The sequence below is a fragment of the Hipposideros armiger genome, unplaced genomic scaffold (genome assembly GCF_001890085.2).
Source record: "Hipposideros armiger isolate ML-2016 unplaced genomic scaffold, ASM189008v1 scaffold_561, whole genome shotgun sequence".
Classification (NCBI taxonomy): Eukaryota; Metazoa; Chordata; class Mammalia; order Chiroptera; family Hipposideridae; genus Hipposideros; species Hipposideros armiger.
In genome coordinates, this window is record NW_017731911.1 from 455699 (window position 1) to 472553 (window position 16855).

Here is a 16855-nt window from a genome sequence, read left to right on the forward strand (position 1 = left end):
GGAACAGACAAGTTGCTGTCCTTTTGTTCTTCAGTCTAGTTGTGGAGGATGTTGCTTCACTGGCCCAAGTTGGCACCATCACTGCGCTCTTCCCGGGCGAGGCAGATCAGTCGCCGGCTTCTGGACGGCCGCTCATTGCGGCTGCTGGCCGCTCACGCTGGCTGCTGTCTACATGCGGTAGCCCATGGCAACCCACTGCCACAGGGGCTGCAGCCTACGCCGTCGCCGGTGACTCACGGCAGCCCAGCTCCAGGTTGAGCTGTTGTTCAGCATCTTAGCTGTGGAGGGCAGTGTCACTGGTCCTCATATGTGGGATCCGAACCGGGGCCCTCTGGCGTCCCATGCCAGTTCTTAACCATCGCGTCACTCGGCCGGCCCGAGGATAGCTGCATTTAATCACCACCCACGTCTGGGGTAGGCATGATGCTTATTCCTAATTTACAGAAAAGAAACCAAGTCACAGTGAGTGAGGCATTCTCACCCCCCAGCCTATACCCCTAACTGCCGCCTCCCTCTGGATGGGGAGGGAAGAAGCAAGGCCCTCCAAAAAGGAGGCCTTCCTGCCTCTTCCTCAGCCGCACTCCTTGCTTCCCACCTCATCGGCTTGCTTTCCGGTGGCCCAGACTCCACCCTCTCTGGGTCTCCTGCTTAGGGTTTGCTCTGCCTAGGATGTTGTTAGCCTCACTCCTCACTCAGATAATTTCCACTCACCCCACCCTAAACTGGGCCTCCTGCTCTTTTTCCTTTAAAACACTAGAAACAGCGTGTGGTTATGTGTTTATCTGCTTTGATTCCCCAGTTGCTAGCACATAGTAGGCATTCAGTAAAGGTGAGATGAGTGAATGGGATGAAAGTAACAATGAACAGAGCACGCGGATGGGCAAAGTCAAGAGCACCGCCTCCTCTCCAGAGTGGCGGGGAGAAAGAACAGATATAAAAGTGGCATATTTTTCAGGTGCAAATGAGGGGCTTGGACCAGCTGGCCATGATTTTGCTCAGAGTTGGGGGTTACCTTCTGAAAATGCAGGTGACAGTAGGACTAGAACTATAACCCTCAAGCCCGCTGCACCTCAGAGTCACCCCGGGAGCTTAAGAACTAGGGCTGCCTGGGTCTTTGGTGGGAGGTGAGGGCACGGCTGAGGGATGTGGACTGGAAGGTCAGAGGGGGTGGGCGTGGGATGCTGCAGCAGGCGCTGGCGCTGGCACTGTACACGAGGCTGGATTGAGGCTGTCCCAGCTGTGGGAGCAGCACCCCTGTCAGACCAGAGAGCCCCGGGAGGTCATTGGCTGAGTCTCTACTATGCATCCAGTGCTTTGGGGGTTTCTCAAATGTTGGACTTGATTGTTTGTTTGTTTATTTCTGTTTTCACCATGTAAAAATCTGCCACCAAAATAAAACATGTCTGATTAAATGTCTCCCATTTCAACATATTGGAGACTACCAGTGCACTAACTGGAGCTGCCAGGGTAGCTCACACTGGGGTGAGGAAGTCCCCTGGCACTTTCCATCTGGGTTGGTTCCTTGTAAATATGGTACTGCTTAGGCAACTGTATTCAGGCATGCGGTCTCATCCAGATGCTCATAGTTGCCCCTCATGGGCCTGGGTTAGGGTGTCTTCGCTGCTCAGTGGCCGGGCTGCTGATGTGTCGCTTCATGGAACCATGTCATAATGGATGGTTTCAGGCTTATTGCATGTTTTGGGTGCATCTGGCTTGATTTTTATATTTGTGATAAGAAAATGAGCAGTTGTTCAGTAGCATTCAGGCCTGATTCCCAGTTTTGCCGTGTGCCAACCTGTGTGGCCTTGGGCAAGTCATCTAACCTCTCTGTGCCTCATTTTCTTTATTAAATGACAATGATAATAGTACTGTGAGGCTTCCCTGAGTAAACATAGGCAAAATGCTTAGAAGTGTGTCTAGCAAATAATAATTACCACCTAAGAATATTCCATGGTTGTTTCTAGCATTATTATTTTAACAATTCTACTTTGAAATGAAAGTTTTCCACAACTCTTTCAAGCTTTGGGATCAGTTGAACTCATGCGTTCTCAACTGGAGTGGTATTGTCCCCACATGGGGTGAAAAAAAACCTAGCTGACAGTGGTATGACAGGCCCTCCAAGGGGTCATGATACATACACAGATACACAGTATATCTGTAGTATTAAGATTTCACAGAAGGGGGGAAGAGCATAGTTAGGCAAAAATATCTATGAAGGCTCCTGAGGAGGGCAATAATGAAAGAAAGGCCAAGAAACACTGATTTAACTAAATACCCTCCTAAGATCAAAAGGCAGTCTCCTGTTAGCATTTGCTACCACTTATCTGTGGAAATCAAGATTTTCTCAGTTCTCTGCAATTAAAAACAAAACTCAGAAATAAATTACCAGATGATGTGGCTGATATAAGACAGCTCTCAACCATGACCATGGATTTCAGGATGCAGCAAAGCACCTTTGTTTTCTGCATTGATATATCAGATTATTTTTGGTCAAGGATTTGTATGCTCATTGACAAGAAGGCTTCCTCTGCCGAGAGTTGGAGCAGCCTCGTGGTGGTACAGTGACCCGCACTATGACACCTGCCTGGTTAAGTGGCAGGTATGAAGCTGAGCTCTGTGAGGGAGCCTGCCTGTGGTCGGGGCAGCTGGTCACCCTGGCTCCCTGGAGACGGAGACTTTGGTGAGCAGAGCTGAGTGGCTCTGCCTAGGGCCCTGGGCAAGGCAGCAGACGCAGTGGTTATGGAGCGTTGTAAGGCTGTCTGCAGGGCTCCTCAGACAGGTTCAGGCTCAAGTTCAGTGTGAGGAAAGACAAAGACCTTCTTTATTGCCACAAAGGCGGGTGGGACTGAAGCCCCCAGATGGTATACAAGCTTGAAAACCAAATCAAGTTGACCAACAACCTTAGGTTACAGTCACGTGACATCTCCACTACTCCTGAATTTCCCGTTCGGGGTTTTATTAGCTTTAGTCAAAGGCGACATTGTGAAGAAACCCAGATTAGAATTCAGCTTATAAAACAGCTGAGTGAGAGAGAAAGTGGGATAGAGGAGCCAGGGAACTGCATAGAAAATCTTTTGAGAGATTATGCAACCAAATCAGAACCCGAACAACCGCTGTGTGTGTTCCTTTCAAGTACAGGGAAGGGGCACTGAGCAGGAGCAAGGCAGAGGTGTGGGTTGCTCCCTCATTTCTGGTCTTAGGAGACTAGTGGGTCCTCTGATCTGGGAAGAATTTCCCACGGGCAGTGGCTGGGTTGGGGCCCGGACACCCTCCCGTAAGTACACTAATGAACAAGGTGCACTGGCCATGACTTTGTCAATTGGAAACAGCTTTGGGGCTCTGAAATGAATGTGGATCCCAGTGCAGACTCAACGTGGGTTTCACCAGCTTGGGGGGAAATCATGAACATCAGCCAAGCAGTGTCCCAGGTAAGTGAGCACTTTGGGGTGGCTTACCTGAGATGTGGAGGTGAGATCAACCTTGGCTTCCCAGCCCTGTAAGGAAAACAAACCTGTTATTTGAGGGCTGGGGGGAGAGGAAGAGGGGTGATTCCATTTTACCAAATCAGGAGGTGAGCATAGTGAACCTGAGAGTTGGCAGTTTTCCCAGACTCAGGCTCCGCCCAGCCTTTCTGCCTCTTGTGCCAGTGACGGTTGCTACCTGTCCCCACCACTCGATGCTCCTCTTGGTTCAATTGGAGTAACTAGAAAAAGAAGTGAGTTAGGTTCCCAAGGACTGAAGTGTAATTCGATCCCCAACCCATCTCAGTGTGGTGACCTCAGTATGCATCTTAGCCATTTTGTATTTCAGATTTTTTGTCTATAAAATGGCAACCTGCTGATATATATATTTTTTAATGTGGAAGAGACAAACTAAAAGCCCAGTTCTAACAACCAGAAACTGTGAGCCATTTAAAATTTTGTTTGTCTCATGTTTATGAGAAAGGATAAAATAACAGATATCTGAATCAACACCAGGGACTCTTGTAAAAGCTCAAATTCTAGGGCAGCAGTTCTTGATTCTGGCAGCACATTAGCAACAACCGGGGAACTTTTGAAAAACACTCGTCCCCAAGCCTCACCCCAGACCAATTAAATCATAATCCCAGGGAGGGCGGTCCAAGCATCTGTGTGTTTTTAAACGTTCCCCAGGTGATTCCATGGGGCAGCCAGGGTTGGAACCATTGTTCAAGGGATGCCAGTTGGATGTTAAGATTCAGGCTTATTTCCCACAATATTATGCAAGATCATTTTTTCTTTCATTTCGTTAGTGGCTTCAAATATAGTCTGTTTATTTTATTGAGATATAATTTACATACCATAAAATTCACCCTTTTATTAAAGTGAACAAATAAGAGGTTTTAGTGTATTTACAGGGTTGTGCAACCATCACCACTCTAATTCATAAACATTTCATCACTCCAAAAAGACTTCCCACTTAGCAGTCACTCCCTCGTTTCCTCCCTCCAACCTCTGGCAGCCACTAATCTACTTTCTGTCTCTACAGAGTTGCCTATTCTGAACATTTCATATAAATGGAATCATGCAACATGGAGCCTTTTGTAGACTGGCTTCTTTCACTTAGCATAATGTTTTCAAAGTTTAGTCATATTATATTATGATCAGTACACATGTCTTTTTATGGCTGAAGAACATTTCATTATATGGCTACACCACATGTTGTTTATCCATTCATCAGTCAGTGGATGTTTGGGTTATTCTCACTTTTTGGCTAGTGTGAATAGTGCTGTTACGTACATGTATGCACAAGTTTTTATGTGCACGTACATTTTCTATTACTTTGGGTATATACCTAGGAATGGAATTGCTCTGTCATGTGGTAACTCTTATGTTCAAATGTTTGGGGAACTGCCAGCCTATTTTTCAAAGTGGGTGCACCATTTTTCATTGCCACTAGCAGTGTGCAAGGATTCCAATTTCTCTACATCTTTGCTAGCACTTGCTGTCTGTCCTTTTGATGACAGCCATCCTGGTGGGTATGCATTGGTATCTCACTGCTGTTTTGATTTGCATTTTCCTCATGGCTAATGATGCTCAACATCTTTTTAGGTGCTTATTGGCCATTGGCCATTGGCATGTCTTTGGAGAAATGTCGATTCATATCTTTGACCTTTTAAAATTGGGTTCTTTATCTTTTTCTTGTTGATTTGTAATTCTTCATGTATTCTGGACACTAGATTCTTATCAGCTATATAATTTGTAAATATTTTCTTCCATTGTGTGGGTCGTCTTTTCACTTTCTTGATAATATCCTTTGAGGCACAAAAGTTTTTAAATTTGATGAACTCCAAGTTATCTACTTTTTTTGTTGTTGTTGTTTACGCTTTAGGTGTCATATCTAAAAATTTGTTACCTAATCTACATTACAAAATTTTGTGACTTTGCTTCCTTCTAAGAGTTTTGTTAGTTTTAGCTCTTACATTTTAGGTCTTTGGTCAATGTTGAGTTAATTTTTGTATATATAACATGAGGTAGATTTCATCATCCCCCAAAATTAGGGCTCCAGCTTCATTCCATGTGAAGTAATTTGACAATCTTAGAATATTAGAGCAGGTTGCCATGGGACATATTATACTGAGGAACTTGAGGTACTGCGTGGTTTTAGTTGAGGGGCAAATACTGACCCCAGGGTCCTATAGGAACCTAAAATACTTCTGAGTCTTATGAAAGGTTAGATTGTATTCTCTATGGTTTCGGTGAATTCTCTAACATTTGAAAGCTAGAACTTATCTCTGAGGTACTATGTGTATTTTACCACTAAAGTGACCAGAATACTGAATGTCTCTTCCACAGATGAAGTGCCAGCTCAGTATCATATTTTTAAAGATGTTAAATTTTGAGTAGCTAGTTAAGAGTACTTGAAATGCAAGTTGAGATTATGCATACCTCAGCCTCAAACTAAATGGAAAATTATATCATGAAAGAAAATTAATTCCAAATGGATTCAAAAGTTAGGTTGAAAAAATTAAAAGACACTTTAAAAAGTTTTTTGAAAGATGCTAAAGCATCCTGCAAAACCACAGCAAGAATAATGATGCAATAACAGACAAGGTACATAAGAAAGAACTCAAACAAGCTCAACACAAGCAATGTAGAGGGAAAGATGATTTGGAAGGGGGAGTTAAATCCTTACCTCATACCATGGTCAGTACATCAACTGGATAAAGATTTTATCTCATCTTACTCATTTTACACTTATTAGAGAAATGCATGCTAATTTTAGTTAAGCATTCAAACAATACATGTTTGATGGAATTCTATCTAGTCCCTTCCCCTCTATGCCTATGACCACTCCACACACTTAACTATTTGGTCTGTGTTCTTCCAGGCTCGTTTGCATGTGTACAAATACAACCTCTTGAGTATTATTTTGTGTAACACAGAGAGGATCTTATTGTTCATATGCTGTAACTTGCGATTTGTTTTCCCCCCCACTTAGTAGAGTATCTCAGAGATCTTTCCAGATCAGTACATGTGGGGTCTGCCTCAGTCTTAGCTGTTGTGTTGCATTCTGTGGTAGAGAATACCTTTAACCGTTCCTGTATTGATAGACATTAAAAAAAAAAAATCCTCTGGCCGGCCAAGTGGCGCGTTGGTTAAGAGCTGGCTCGGGACGCCACATATGAGGGCCAGTGACACTGCCCTCTACAGCTAAGATGCTGAACAACAGCTGGACCTGGAGCTGGGCTGCCGTGATTCGCTGGCCACGGCGTAGGCTGCAGCCCCTGCTGCAGTGGGTTGCCATGGGCTACCATGTGTAGCCAGCAGCCAGTGTGAGCGGCCAACAGCCACAGTGAGCGGCCGTCCAGAAGCCGGCGACTGATCTGCCTCGTCCGGGAAGAGCGCAATGATGGTGCCAACTTGGACCAGTGAAGCGACGTCCTCCACAACTAGACTGAAGAACAAAACGACAGGCAACTTGTCTGTTCCCCTTCCCCCAATTCTCCAGCGCTGTTCCCATCCCCCAATTCCCCAACAAAAAAATTTAAAAAAAAAATCCTTACAAGTCTCTGCATGTCCACAAGTTAGTGTTTCTTTAGCATAGATTCCAATAACAGGTTGACTGTGTCTACTGGTATGTGTGATTTTTAAGTTTTAATAAATTCTGCCCAAATGCCATCCCCAAAAAGGCTTTCTGTGAATAGAAGTATAAACGGAAATTACACTTCCATTGACAGTACCATCCGAGTTTTTCTGTTTAAATTGATCCAATTAACAAAAATTATAGTGTATTTTTTGCTTTTCTTTATAAACAGAAAAAAAACAACACCTTTGTAAAAAAGGTATTACTTAGGTTTTTTTTCTTCTTCTTTAATCTCTGCAAAAAAAAATGCTAACTGAATGTGGAATTAGATTAGAACTTTTCATTTTGTAAATTTGAGTAATCTTTTGGGTTGTTTTAAAATAAATATATATTGCTTTTGTAAATTGAAAATCAATAAAGATTTTTTTTTTAAAGATTTTTATTGGGGAATTGGAACAGCGCTGGGGAATTGGGGGAAGGGGAACAGACAAGCTGCTGTCCTCTTGTTCCTCAGTCCAGCCGTGAAGGACGTCGCCTCACCGGTCCAAGCTGGCACCACCATTGCACTCTTCCTGGGCGAGGCAGATCAGTTGCCGGCTTCTGGACGGCCACTCACTGCGACTGCTGGCCACTCACGCTGGCTGCTGGCTACACACGGTAGCCCATGGCAACCCACTGCCACAGGGGCTGCAGGCTACGCCATGGCCGGCAACTCACGGGCAGCCCAGCTCCAGGTCCAGCTGTTGTTCAGCATCTTAGCTGTACAGGGCAGCGTCACTGGCCCTCATATGTGGGATCCGAACCTGGGCCCTCTAGTGTCCCAAGCCAGCTCTTAACCAATGCACCACTCAGCCGGCCCCAAGATTTTTTTTAATAATTATAAAAAAATACAAAAATCCCTGAGGGGTAGTTTACTATCCCTATTTTCTCTCTCAGTACAGAGTTGGTCTAGAGTGAGGTGTGATTAAAAGCCTTTGTTTTCCTGCAGTAGATGCACCTCTGTAGGACCTGTTGTCAACTAAAGGTCAAGTATTTCAAATCTTGAAATGATGGATTTGTGTGCAGATAGGTTGTTGTGTACACCTGCACTCTAGAGTGGTTAATATATTGATAGAAATCTTTGGGGGTAGCAGGTGGGAGTGCTTGCCAGCTCACAGCCTTTATTCTAGTTTGTTCAAATAATAATTGCCAAGTGGTTCTCTCCACTCCACATTTTTAAAACAGTGCACATTACGTAAAAATTCAATGTTACCACTTTAGTTGGGTCCTGGGGATTGATAAGGATTGTCATCTACTTGGATGTTTTCTTCAGAGCCTTATTACCAAGATTTGACCAGCAGTTCTTTTCTTGGTATGACGTCCATCTGTACTTCACAGCTGACCTTTTCTTATCGACAGAGAAAGACAGTGTCAAGTGAAGGTTTAGCCGCGGGGTGGTGGTAGTAGGGGGACATTAACCCCCTCTTGCTGTGCTTTGCCTGGAGGGGCTTGGGGTAGTGGCCATGGTGGGAAAGGCGGGCATGTGGCCCGAGGGTGGTCCCTGTGACTTGTCTGTTGGGATTCCATCCACTTTGTGTGGAAGTTGGTGACAGTTCTTCCACCCACACAACACTGACCTTGCTTCTTTGTTGGCTGCCCTTTTATTCCTGAGATTTTTTTTTAAAAAGATTTTATTGGGGAATTGGGGGAAGGGAACAGACAAGTTGCTGTCCTTTTGTTCTTCAGTCTAGTTGTGGAGGACGTCGCTTCACTGGCCCATGTTGGTATTGTGATCATTGCGCTCTTCGCGGCTGAGGCAGATCAGTCACCGGCCATTGGACGGCAGCTCACGCCAGCTGCCGGCCGCTCACACTGGCTGCTGGCCACTCACTGTAGCTTACGGCAGCCCACTGCAGCAGGGGCTGCAGCCTATGCCGTCACCGGCCACTCACGGCAGCCCAGCTCCAGGTCGAGCTATTTTTCACCATCTTAGCTGCAGAGGGTGCAGTGTCACTGGCCCGCATGTGGGATCCGAACCAGTGGCCTGATGCTCAGAGCTTGCGCTCCCAAGGCAACTCTTAACCAACAAGCCACTCAGCCGGCCCCCTGAGACCTTCTGTGTTGATTTTTGACCACCTGGGGTCTGCAGGGCTTCTTGGCCCTGTGGGGCTGTGTGACCACAGAATGTGTCAATGGGTTAGTTGTTCCATGCCAAGTTAAGATTCTGATAAAAGACAGTTAAGGTGATATTGCAGAAGCTACATGAGCATTCATGGTTCTGCTTGCATTTTAGGGATGAACCAGTAATCCCTGCCACTTACTGATTTACTGCTAAATCCCAGGCTTCGGAGTTGGCTACTCTTCATAAATCACCATTACATTCAATTTTCTGGAAAGTCAGTTCCAGAGCCTGTAATCCTACAGATGGCATATGGCAGACACTGGATTGACAGCAGGACTTGAGCTAAATCAGACTAGTGAAATCTTTAAACATAGGCCATTTCCTATCATTAAACTGTTTGGAAGATCTCTTATGGGCCAGGCACTGCCCTTGGTGCTCGGAATCCAGAGATAGTGCCTCCTTTCAAAGAGCTTAAAGTTCAATAAGAAGATCCTCGTTTGTTTTATACAACATAAAATTGTTACCCATATTGTAATTTTAGAAGGATAAAGTGAACCCCAGGAAACAAACTTATGTAAAATCAATTGCTCTAGTAAATCCAGTCTTCTAAGGATTTGTCTAAAGGCCAATGCACATTAAATCCAGTTCCCTGAATGTGAACATTGACTTGAGTCAGAAATGTCATTCTGAAGGTTGATATGAGGGGGCTGTGTGGTATTCTATCACCAGAAAATGTTTCAGCTACATTTACTCCTACCAAGATTTTCTCAGGCATTTGAGAAGCATCTTCATTGATATAGAAATAAATGGGGATTTCAAACAATCCATATTCGAATAATTACTGTCAGTATTCTTTGATAATTGATGTAGGAGTGAACATTTCAAGTTTGTCTATTCCTTGATTCTATAAATCTTATAAACACAGTTGATGCTTGGTTGTCACTGATTCAGTTCCAGGTTACTGCCTGGCTACCTGCCACGTGCATAGCACTGTGGTGATGGGAGACCAGGTGTGGTCAGACTTCTTTTTGTCTCTTTATGCTACTTTCGCCCTCATTCATGCCTACCAAGCTCTTCCCACCCTGGACCTTCCTGCATGTTTTCTGTCCACCCCACTCTTCATCTTGAAACCCCCCTCTCAGCCTCCAGGTCTCAGCTTACACAGGAGAACTTCCCTGAGCCCCTAATCTTAAACAGGTCCCACCTTTTTCTTTTTTTATAACATCCTGCCCATTGTTCTTGGACACTTATCTCAAACATAGCTTTGTATTTTATATACATACATCTGCGTGGTATCTCTGTCTCCAAGAGCAAAAACAATGTTTATTGTCTTCCACCCATTTACAGAACATCCATCATGGTGTCTAGATCATGGTCGGCATTTACTAAATGGTGGGTAGATATTTGGGTAGACGGATGGACTCATAGATAGATGGGCAAGTGGATGGGTTCCTTCATTGAACAAATGCTTGAGTACAGTGACATGGCAGGTGCTTTCAAGGTACTGGGCAAATGGCCATGAATAAAAGGTCAGCTCTCAGTTGCTTACCCTCTGAGACAATGAACAAATCTACAGTGTATCAGGTGGTGATGAAGAAAACAAATCAGAGCAAGGCGCCCGGAGGGGAATGGTCAGCATGCTGTTATACGTGGGTGTCAGGATCTGAAGGACGTGAGGGAGTGAGCCATATCTAATTCATGGCAGGAAAGCTAAATTCTTGCCATTCCCTGTTTTCAGACTGATTTCTAGGTATGTGTTTATCTTGTCATATACGCAGTTTCCGTTTTTGTCATACTTGTGGGAGCTGAATACTCAAAGTCCAGTGGAGGGAGAGTCCCTGGAGTGGTAGGAGCTGCCTTTTTTGTGGAATGAGCAAACCTAGGAAGAAAAAAACCCCAAAACGATGTTTATGTTTCACAGTTTTTGTGTCCTCAGTTCAGTTTTTATTATCTTGAAGAGGTGATCATAAAAAAATTAAAATGTTTTTCTTCTCCTTGCGAGTCAACATAAAATTAATAAGAGCTGTGTTACTCTTCAGAATATTTTGGGCTTAGCAGGTTTAACATTGTTTGTCTGTCATTGATATCTTTTTCCTGCATGTCTTTTCTAGATTTTTACAGTAGTCAGGGAATAACAGGGTCGAATATTTCGTTTAATGTAAAAGGTACCGCATTAAAACAGAGGAGTCCACATCCAGTTCAGATGGTAGGCAAGCCACCCAGGAAGGGCCCACCTAGATAGATCATGAATAAGGAAGTAAATCCCCAGGCAGAAGCCCAAAGGAGGAAGGTGATTGGGGGCTGCGAGTAAGGGCCCACAGGCCATGGAAACCCAGGTGACAGCTTCACCTTCCTTTGCTCAGAGCTGTAAACACAGTCACATGTGAGGCCATTGGCACCTGTCCTATTTGGGTACATGGATGAAAGAGGAGGGTTCTGGTGGATGTTGTGCAGCTTCTCCCATCCTCTATAGTCCGGGGGTGAGGAGAGCATGCCATGCCAGGAGTTGTTGGCAAGCCTGCTGCGTGTCCTGTGGCTGCCCATTGCCTGTGTTCCTAAAAGGAGCTGCTCACGGCCTGAATGTCTGGAGGGACTTCTTGGCTCAGAAGAGCAAGTGGGGAATTACAGGGAAGATGCTCAGAAGCCTCAAGCCTGCAGAACCATCAGGGCAGTGATTCTCAAAGACTGCTTCAGAATCTTCCCGGGTGCCTGTTGAAATGCAGATTCCTGGGTGGTCCCAAGGAGCAGAAGGTGCAGCACTGAAACTGAAGGGCTGTGTTCCAGGCCTGACACGGGAAGCAGGCCCAGCGAATGGGGAGCAACACCTTTGCACAGACAGAAACCTGCTGCTGCAAATATTGCACTTCAAAATTACGAGATGATTCCCACCCCTATCCCTAAATGTGTTCTAAGTGCCTATTTCCAAGGAGTCTGATTTAGCAGGTATAGGGTGGTTCCAAACAGAGAAATTGGCTAGGCTATTAATGAATCAGGAAACTGTTTACCTTCTTTGAAAGAATTTCTATTTGAGACATGGGTGTCTCTTGGTAAGAAAATCCGACATTTGGATCTCCATATACCTAGAGTCCTGGAGGGGACCCTAGAAGGGCCTATCCTAGGTTGAGCCCATGGGGACAGGACATAGTCGTCACAGGTCAGTGTTGATTCAACAGTACTTCTCGAGTCTCAGACCTGTGTCAGACCTCATGGGAGACACTCCCAATGATATGACCATTTCTGGTTCTTTATAGGGACCTCAGCTCTGCCTCTCCCCTCGCTTCCTGAGAGGCCCCCTCTCCCGCCTGCTCCCTTTCACAGACATGCTGAGCTGCCTGACTTGCTGGGGGGGCCTTGGGTCCAGCACAGCCTCAGCTCTTTGCTGGAGCCCTATAGCTTCTCCCCTTGGCAGTCATCTCTAGCGATGCCTCAGGGTTATTGCCAGGTAGACAAGATGAATGGGCCTTCTCCTTTCATTGGAGTACAAGTGCACAGGGCGAGGAAGGAGGAGAGGGGGTTTGCATGGGCTCAGTAGCCAAGACAATAAGGATTGGACGAGGGGAAAACAATCACTGTTTGCAGATTATCTACCTGGAAAACTTAAGATGATCAAGTGAAAACCCACCATAAACAAGGAGGCATACCGAGACTCCTCTAGGGTAGGAGAGATTTTCCCTTGGCCACAGAGGAAGCATCAATGCCAGTGTGGGGGGCTTGGTTCATCCAGATTGTTCCCGACCGTGTCCTTGTCTGTTAGGACCTCGTTCTTCTATGGGGGGAGGAGAGGGTGACAAAGGAGCAGCCATTTGGGGTTCTAAATAATAATACCACATCTAGAATGCTTGCCATGTGCCAGACATGGTTCTAAACATGTATGTCAATTAATTAAATCCTCACATCAGCCCCGGGAGGTAGTGATGCCCACTAGTACATCCTCTTCTTCCCCATTTTATAGGCAGGGAAGCCCAAGTGCGGAGAAGCAAGGGAACTGGCCCAAGGGCCACACAGGTCATGAGCTGTGGAGCCTGGGAGTCCACCGTGGCTCCATCCATGCTGTCATGCCTCTTGCTGCACAGCATGATGGGTCTGTTCCCCAAGATGGCTTTGCTTTTTCACTCTTAAGAACGACACCTCCCCATCCCCGGCCACCCCAAGCAGGGACTTAGTAAACATTGCTGAATAAGCCTGTATCTCTAAGGCAGTGCTCAGTCTTCAATGCAGACAGCATGTTCCTAAGAGCTCTGTGAATTTAGGTATCTAGGGATCCAAGTGCTGTATTATTTACTGAGAGCCTTTCGCACATAAACAGTTCCCTCTAATTAATTTAAGAATTGATTTTCCTGCCTGGAACCACCGAGATAGAGCATTTCAACAGTTATTTACAACTGTTCTGTGAACTGAAAGGAGCATGCGTGGTGCTGCCACTAAAGCCCATGATTTCCGGTAAGAGACTTAACTCCTGTTAGCCCTTCACGATCTTCATTTGTTTAAAAAGAATAAGCTAGGTCAATAATGACCAACCTCAGCAGGTGAGGAGTAAATGAGCTGATACACGGAAGGGTCTAGAACAGCACTGGCTGTTCTAGGGTCTCCGTGAAGGTGAGTCTCCGCTGTTCTTCCCAGGAGGCTAAGAGGCTGGGTAGGATTTCACAAAACATGATGAATTCTAAGACCTGCTCCTTATCCTCACTTAGCTTGTCATTTAGGTGAGAAGGGCTGTGTGGAACCACACACATTTAAATCATAATTCTAGACCACAGAAGGAGAGACCCCATTTAGCAGTGCCCGGTCAGGGGTGTCATGTATTGTTTACAGCGGGCGTAACTTGTGCCCACCGGCCCAAGCCCCTGTTAGATGTAGTTGGGGGCTGGAACAGTGATGTTACCAAGTTAGAAAATGTCAGGTAAAAACCCAGACTTCTGGCTCCGCTTGAAAAAAATCACAGGTGTAGTAAGGCTGGGCTTCCATTTCTGTATCGTCACAGCGGCCTCCTCCGACGGGCTGTGCCCACCCCTCCAGGAGAGCCGCGTTGTGTCAGGGCTAAGAGCAGGGCTAGGTTCAAACACATGCCCCACCACTCAGCAGTGGGCATGACCTTGAGTTTACCTGACCTTTGCAGGTCTGGGCAGTGACAGTACCTCTCTCATAGGCTTGTTGTGAGGATTCAGTGGGTGAGTCTGTATAACGGCCTGGATACAGGGCCCGCCTGTTAAAAAGCACCCACTTATTATTGTGGCTGGTGTTACTGTCATGAGTGCTCTGCCTGGCCCTTGGAAGCATTCATATGTTTTACTGGGGTACCTACAAAGAAAGGCTCATCACAATCTGGGGTCTTAATGTGTTTTGTTTTTGTTTTTTACCCCTGGGAGTTATCTGTTGAACTGTGCCTGAACTGGGAGAGGGATGAGAGAATGCCAGGAAGGGGGGATAGCAAGAGTAGCGCTGGGAGGTAGGAAAGTGCATGCTACTTTAAGTGGCTGCAGACACTTTCAGGCTTCTTTTTATTACCGTTGAGAGTTTTCTCACACGCTTTTGTGTGAGTTGCAAATAGGTTTGGGCCTACGTACACACCGGTATTGTCAGCCACTGAGGAAGGGTGTGCTCGCTCAGATCGGGCATGCACCGTTCTCTGGACCACAACACTAACCCACGGAGCAGACTGAGGGGAGAACATAGAGAAGGAAGGTGGCCTCCAGTTTCCTTGTGTGCTAGGGCAGGAGCAGGCTTTCCGAATGGACGCCAGCATCTTGTACGACCCGAGCGGCAATGACAGACAGGAGACTGCATTGAGCTTCAGAATGCTGAACTTGGGAATGACCTATATCTGGGGCGATTTCAAGTTCTGAAATTTTCTAGCAGTCCTTATCACCGGTAATAAGACATAGCCCCACAAAGAAGAATATGCTATAATTCCACTGTTTCCATTTCCAAATGACACCTCTTCGATTGTCTCTCACATCTAGAAGTAATACCCCAAAATATCCTGTATGGAATCCCATACCCTGATGTTTTATTTGGAAGGCAGGGTCACTGTATTTATGTGTCAGCCATAAATACTTAGGTGAGAGTACAAATTCTTAAGGACCTGCCACTTCCGGCGGGTAGCATTAGATCCTTTGGCGATGTCCTGTGTCATAATATGCCAACAGATTTAGAATTTTAAAACAGCAATGGAAACAAACAGGTGCTCAGTGAAGCTGAAAATAACCACTCTGGGAAGTGAAATTGGGGCAGTGCCAAGGAGTTAAGGTGAACTGTACTGCGCTTTAGGGGGAGGTCAAAACTTTGGGGAGAAAGCCAAGACAAGAAAACCCTGCCCCTCCCCACTGTCAGGAGTGGGTTTACTTTTCTCAGAATTTCATTCTGTTGTACATCGTCTCAACTGAAACTTCTTTCAACCGTAGCCCACCCCTACCTCGTGCAGTGTTTCTGCCCAGATTTCTGAGGGAAAGGCCCAATCCAACAGGGGATCCCATGGTGAGCGGGTGGCCTCCCCTTGCTAAGGTGGGTGGTGAGAGGCAAGAGGAATGATAAGGGAGCACTTTGCCCTCTGCAGCCTGAACCTGAACCTGGAGAGCACTCAGAGCCCAGACATTCCAGCCTGTGTAATCCTCCTCCACCCGCCAAGAGCCTTCGCCACATCCTCTATGCCCTGCTGCCCTTCCTGAGGAGTGAAAGATGGTGGCTGTCAGCGGGTAAAGGATGAAGGGTGACAAGTGGGGTAAACACAGCTTGTTACTACCAGATTCCGTTACCAGGCAGTGCTCGAAGACACATGGCCAGGAGCTTGCCCACCCCTTGAGGACAGGGCGTCGTAGACACCACGAACAGCGTCCTGGGAATAGCCTTGCAAAGCTGGTGTAGCAGGCAGGGCTACTAGTGTTTTCTCACGTTTTCATTGTTGGTAGCTTTGATTTTGGAGCCTTGGTTTGACCCTGAGAATAACCAAAACTACACAAACATTTCTTTACTCCAAACACACACTGTGTGATTCCTTTTCCTCAAAAACAAGCAAAAGTATCTGACGGCAATAAAGCTTAGAAGAGTGGTTCCCTTGGAGGTAGAGGAATATAGCCTGGGAGGGGACATGCGAGAACCTTCTAGAATGAGTTCTAGAATGTTCCATATCTTGATCTTACTCGGGTTTATACATAATGTAAAAAGTAATTGAGCTTTACATTTAAGATGTGTGTATGTTACCGTATGTATGTTATATCTCAATAAATAAGTTAAAAAAAATAAAAACGCATGCGTAATAAGGAGGTCTGTGAAGAAAAACACCCTGGCAACATTTAAATAGCCTAGCTTTTACCACACTTGGAGTTTGCTGTTCCATGGCCCCAGGTCCTAAAAATCTGATTTGGTTTCGTCCAGAAATTTAAAATGCCATCCACCTTTGGAGAAACAAAATAACAAGTCTCTTCCAAGATTGACAGTCATAGTAATTTAGAAACTGCCAGCCCCACATCCTAAAACCAGTCTCTCCATCACTCCACAGTTTAATTATTATGAGATTATTGGAGCATTAAGGTCAGGCTGACCCCGCTCTGCGTTGTTGCTGTGCCGATTACCATCACTGACCTTCCAGAAAACTTTTGGTCTCTTTAAGGCTCAGTTTCTCTGTCTGTGAATTGGGTAATCTCTTAAGAGCTGTCTTCAGTGAGGGAGTTCCTGTAGAGTACTCAGCTCAGTGCTTAGTACTTCACAAGTGAC

The 16855-nt window shown here is 45.7% G+C and overlaps 1 protein-coding gene across 2 annotated transcripts in view; it reads left to right on the plus strand.

The window, feature by feature from the left end:
* Nucleotides 1-16855, plus strand: part of TCF7L1 (transcription factor 7 like 1) — a 188092-nt gene that overhangs the window by 74247 nt on the left and 96990 nt on the right. The window contains exon 1 of one of the 2 annotated variants that reach the window (XM_019623791.1): nt 3090-3428. The exons of the other annotated variant lie outside the window; for it this stretch is intronic. Coding sequence (XP_019479336.1) covers nt 3345-3428 — 84 coding nt within the window. The 5' untranslated portion in view covers nt 3090-3344. Of the gene's footprint in view, nt 1-3089; nt 3429-16855 lie in introns of those variants that run through there. 2 annotated transcript variants of the gene reach the window in all.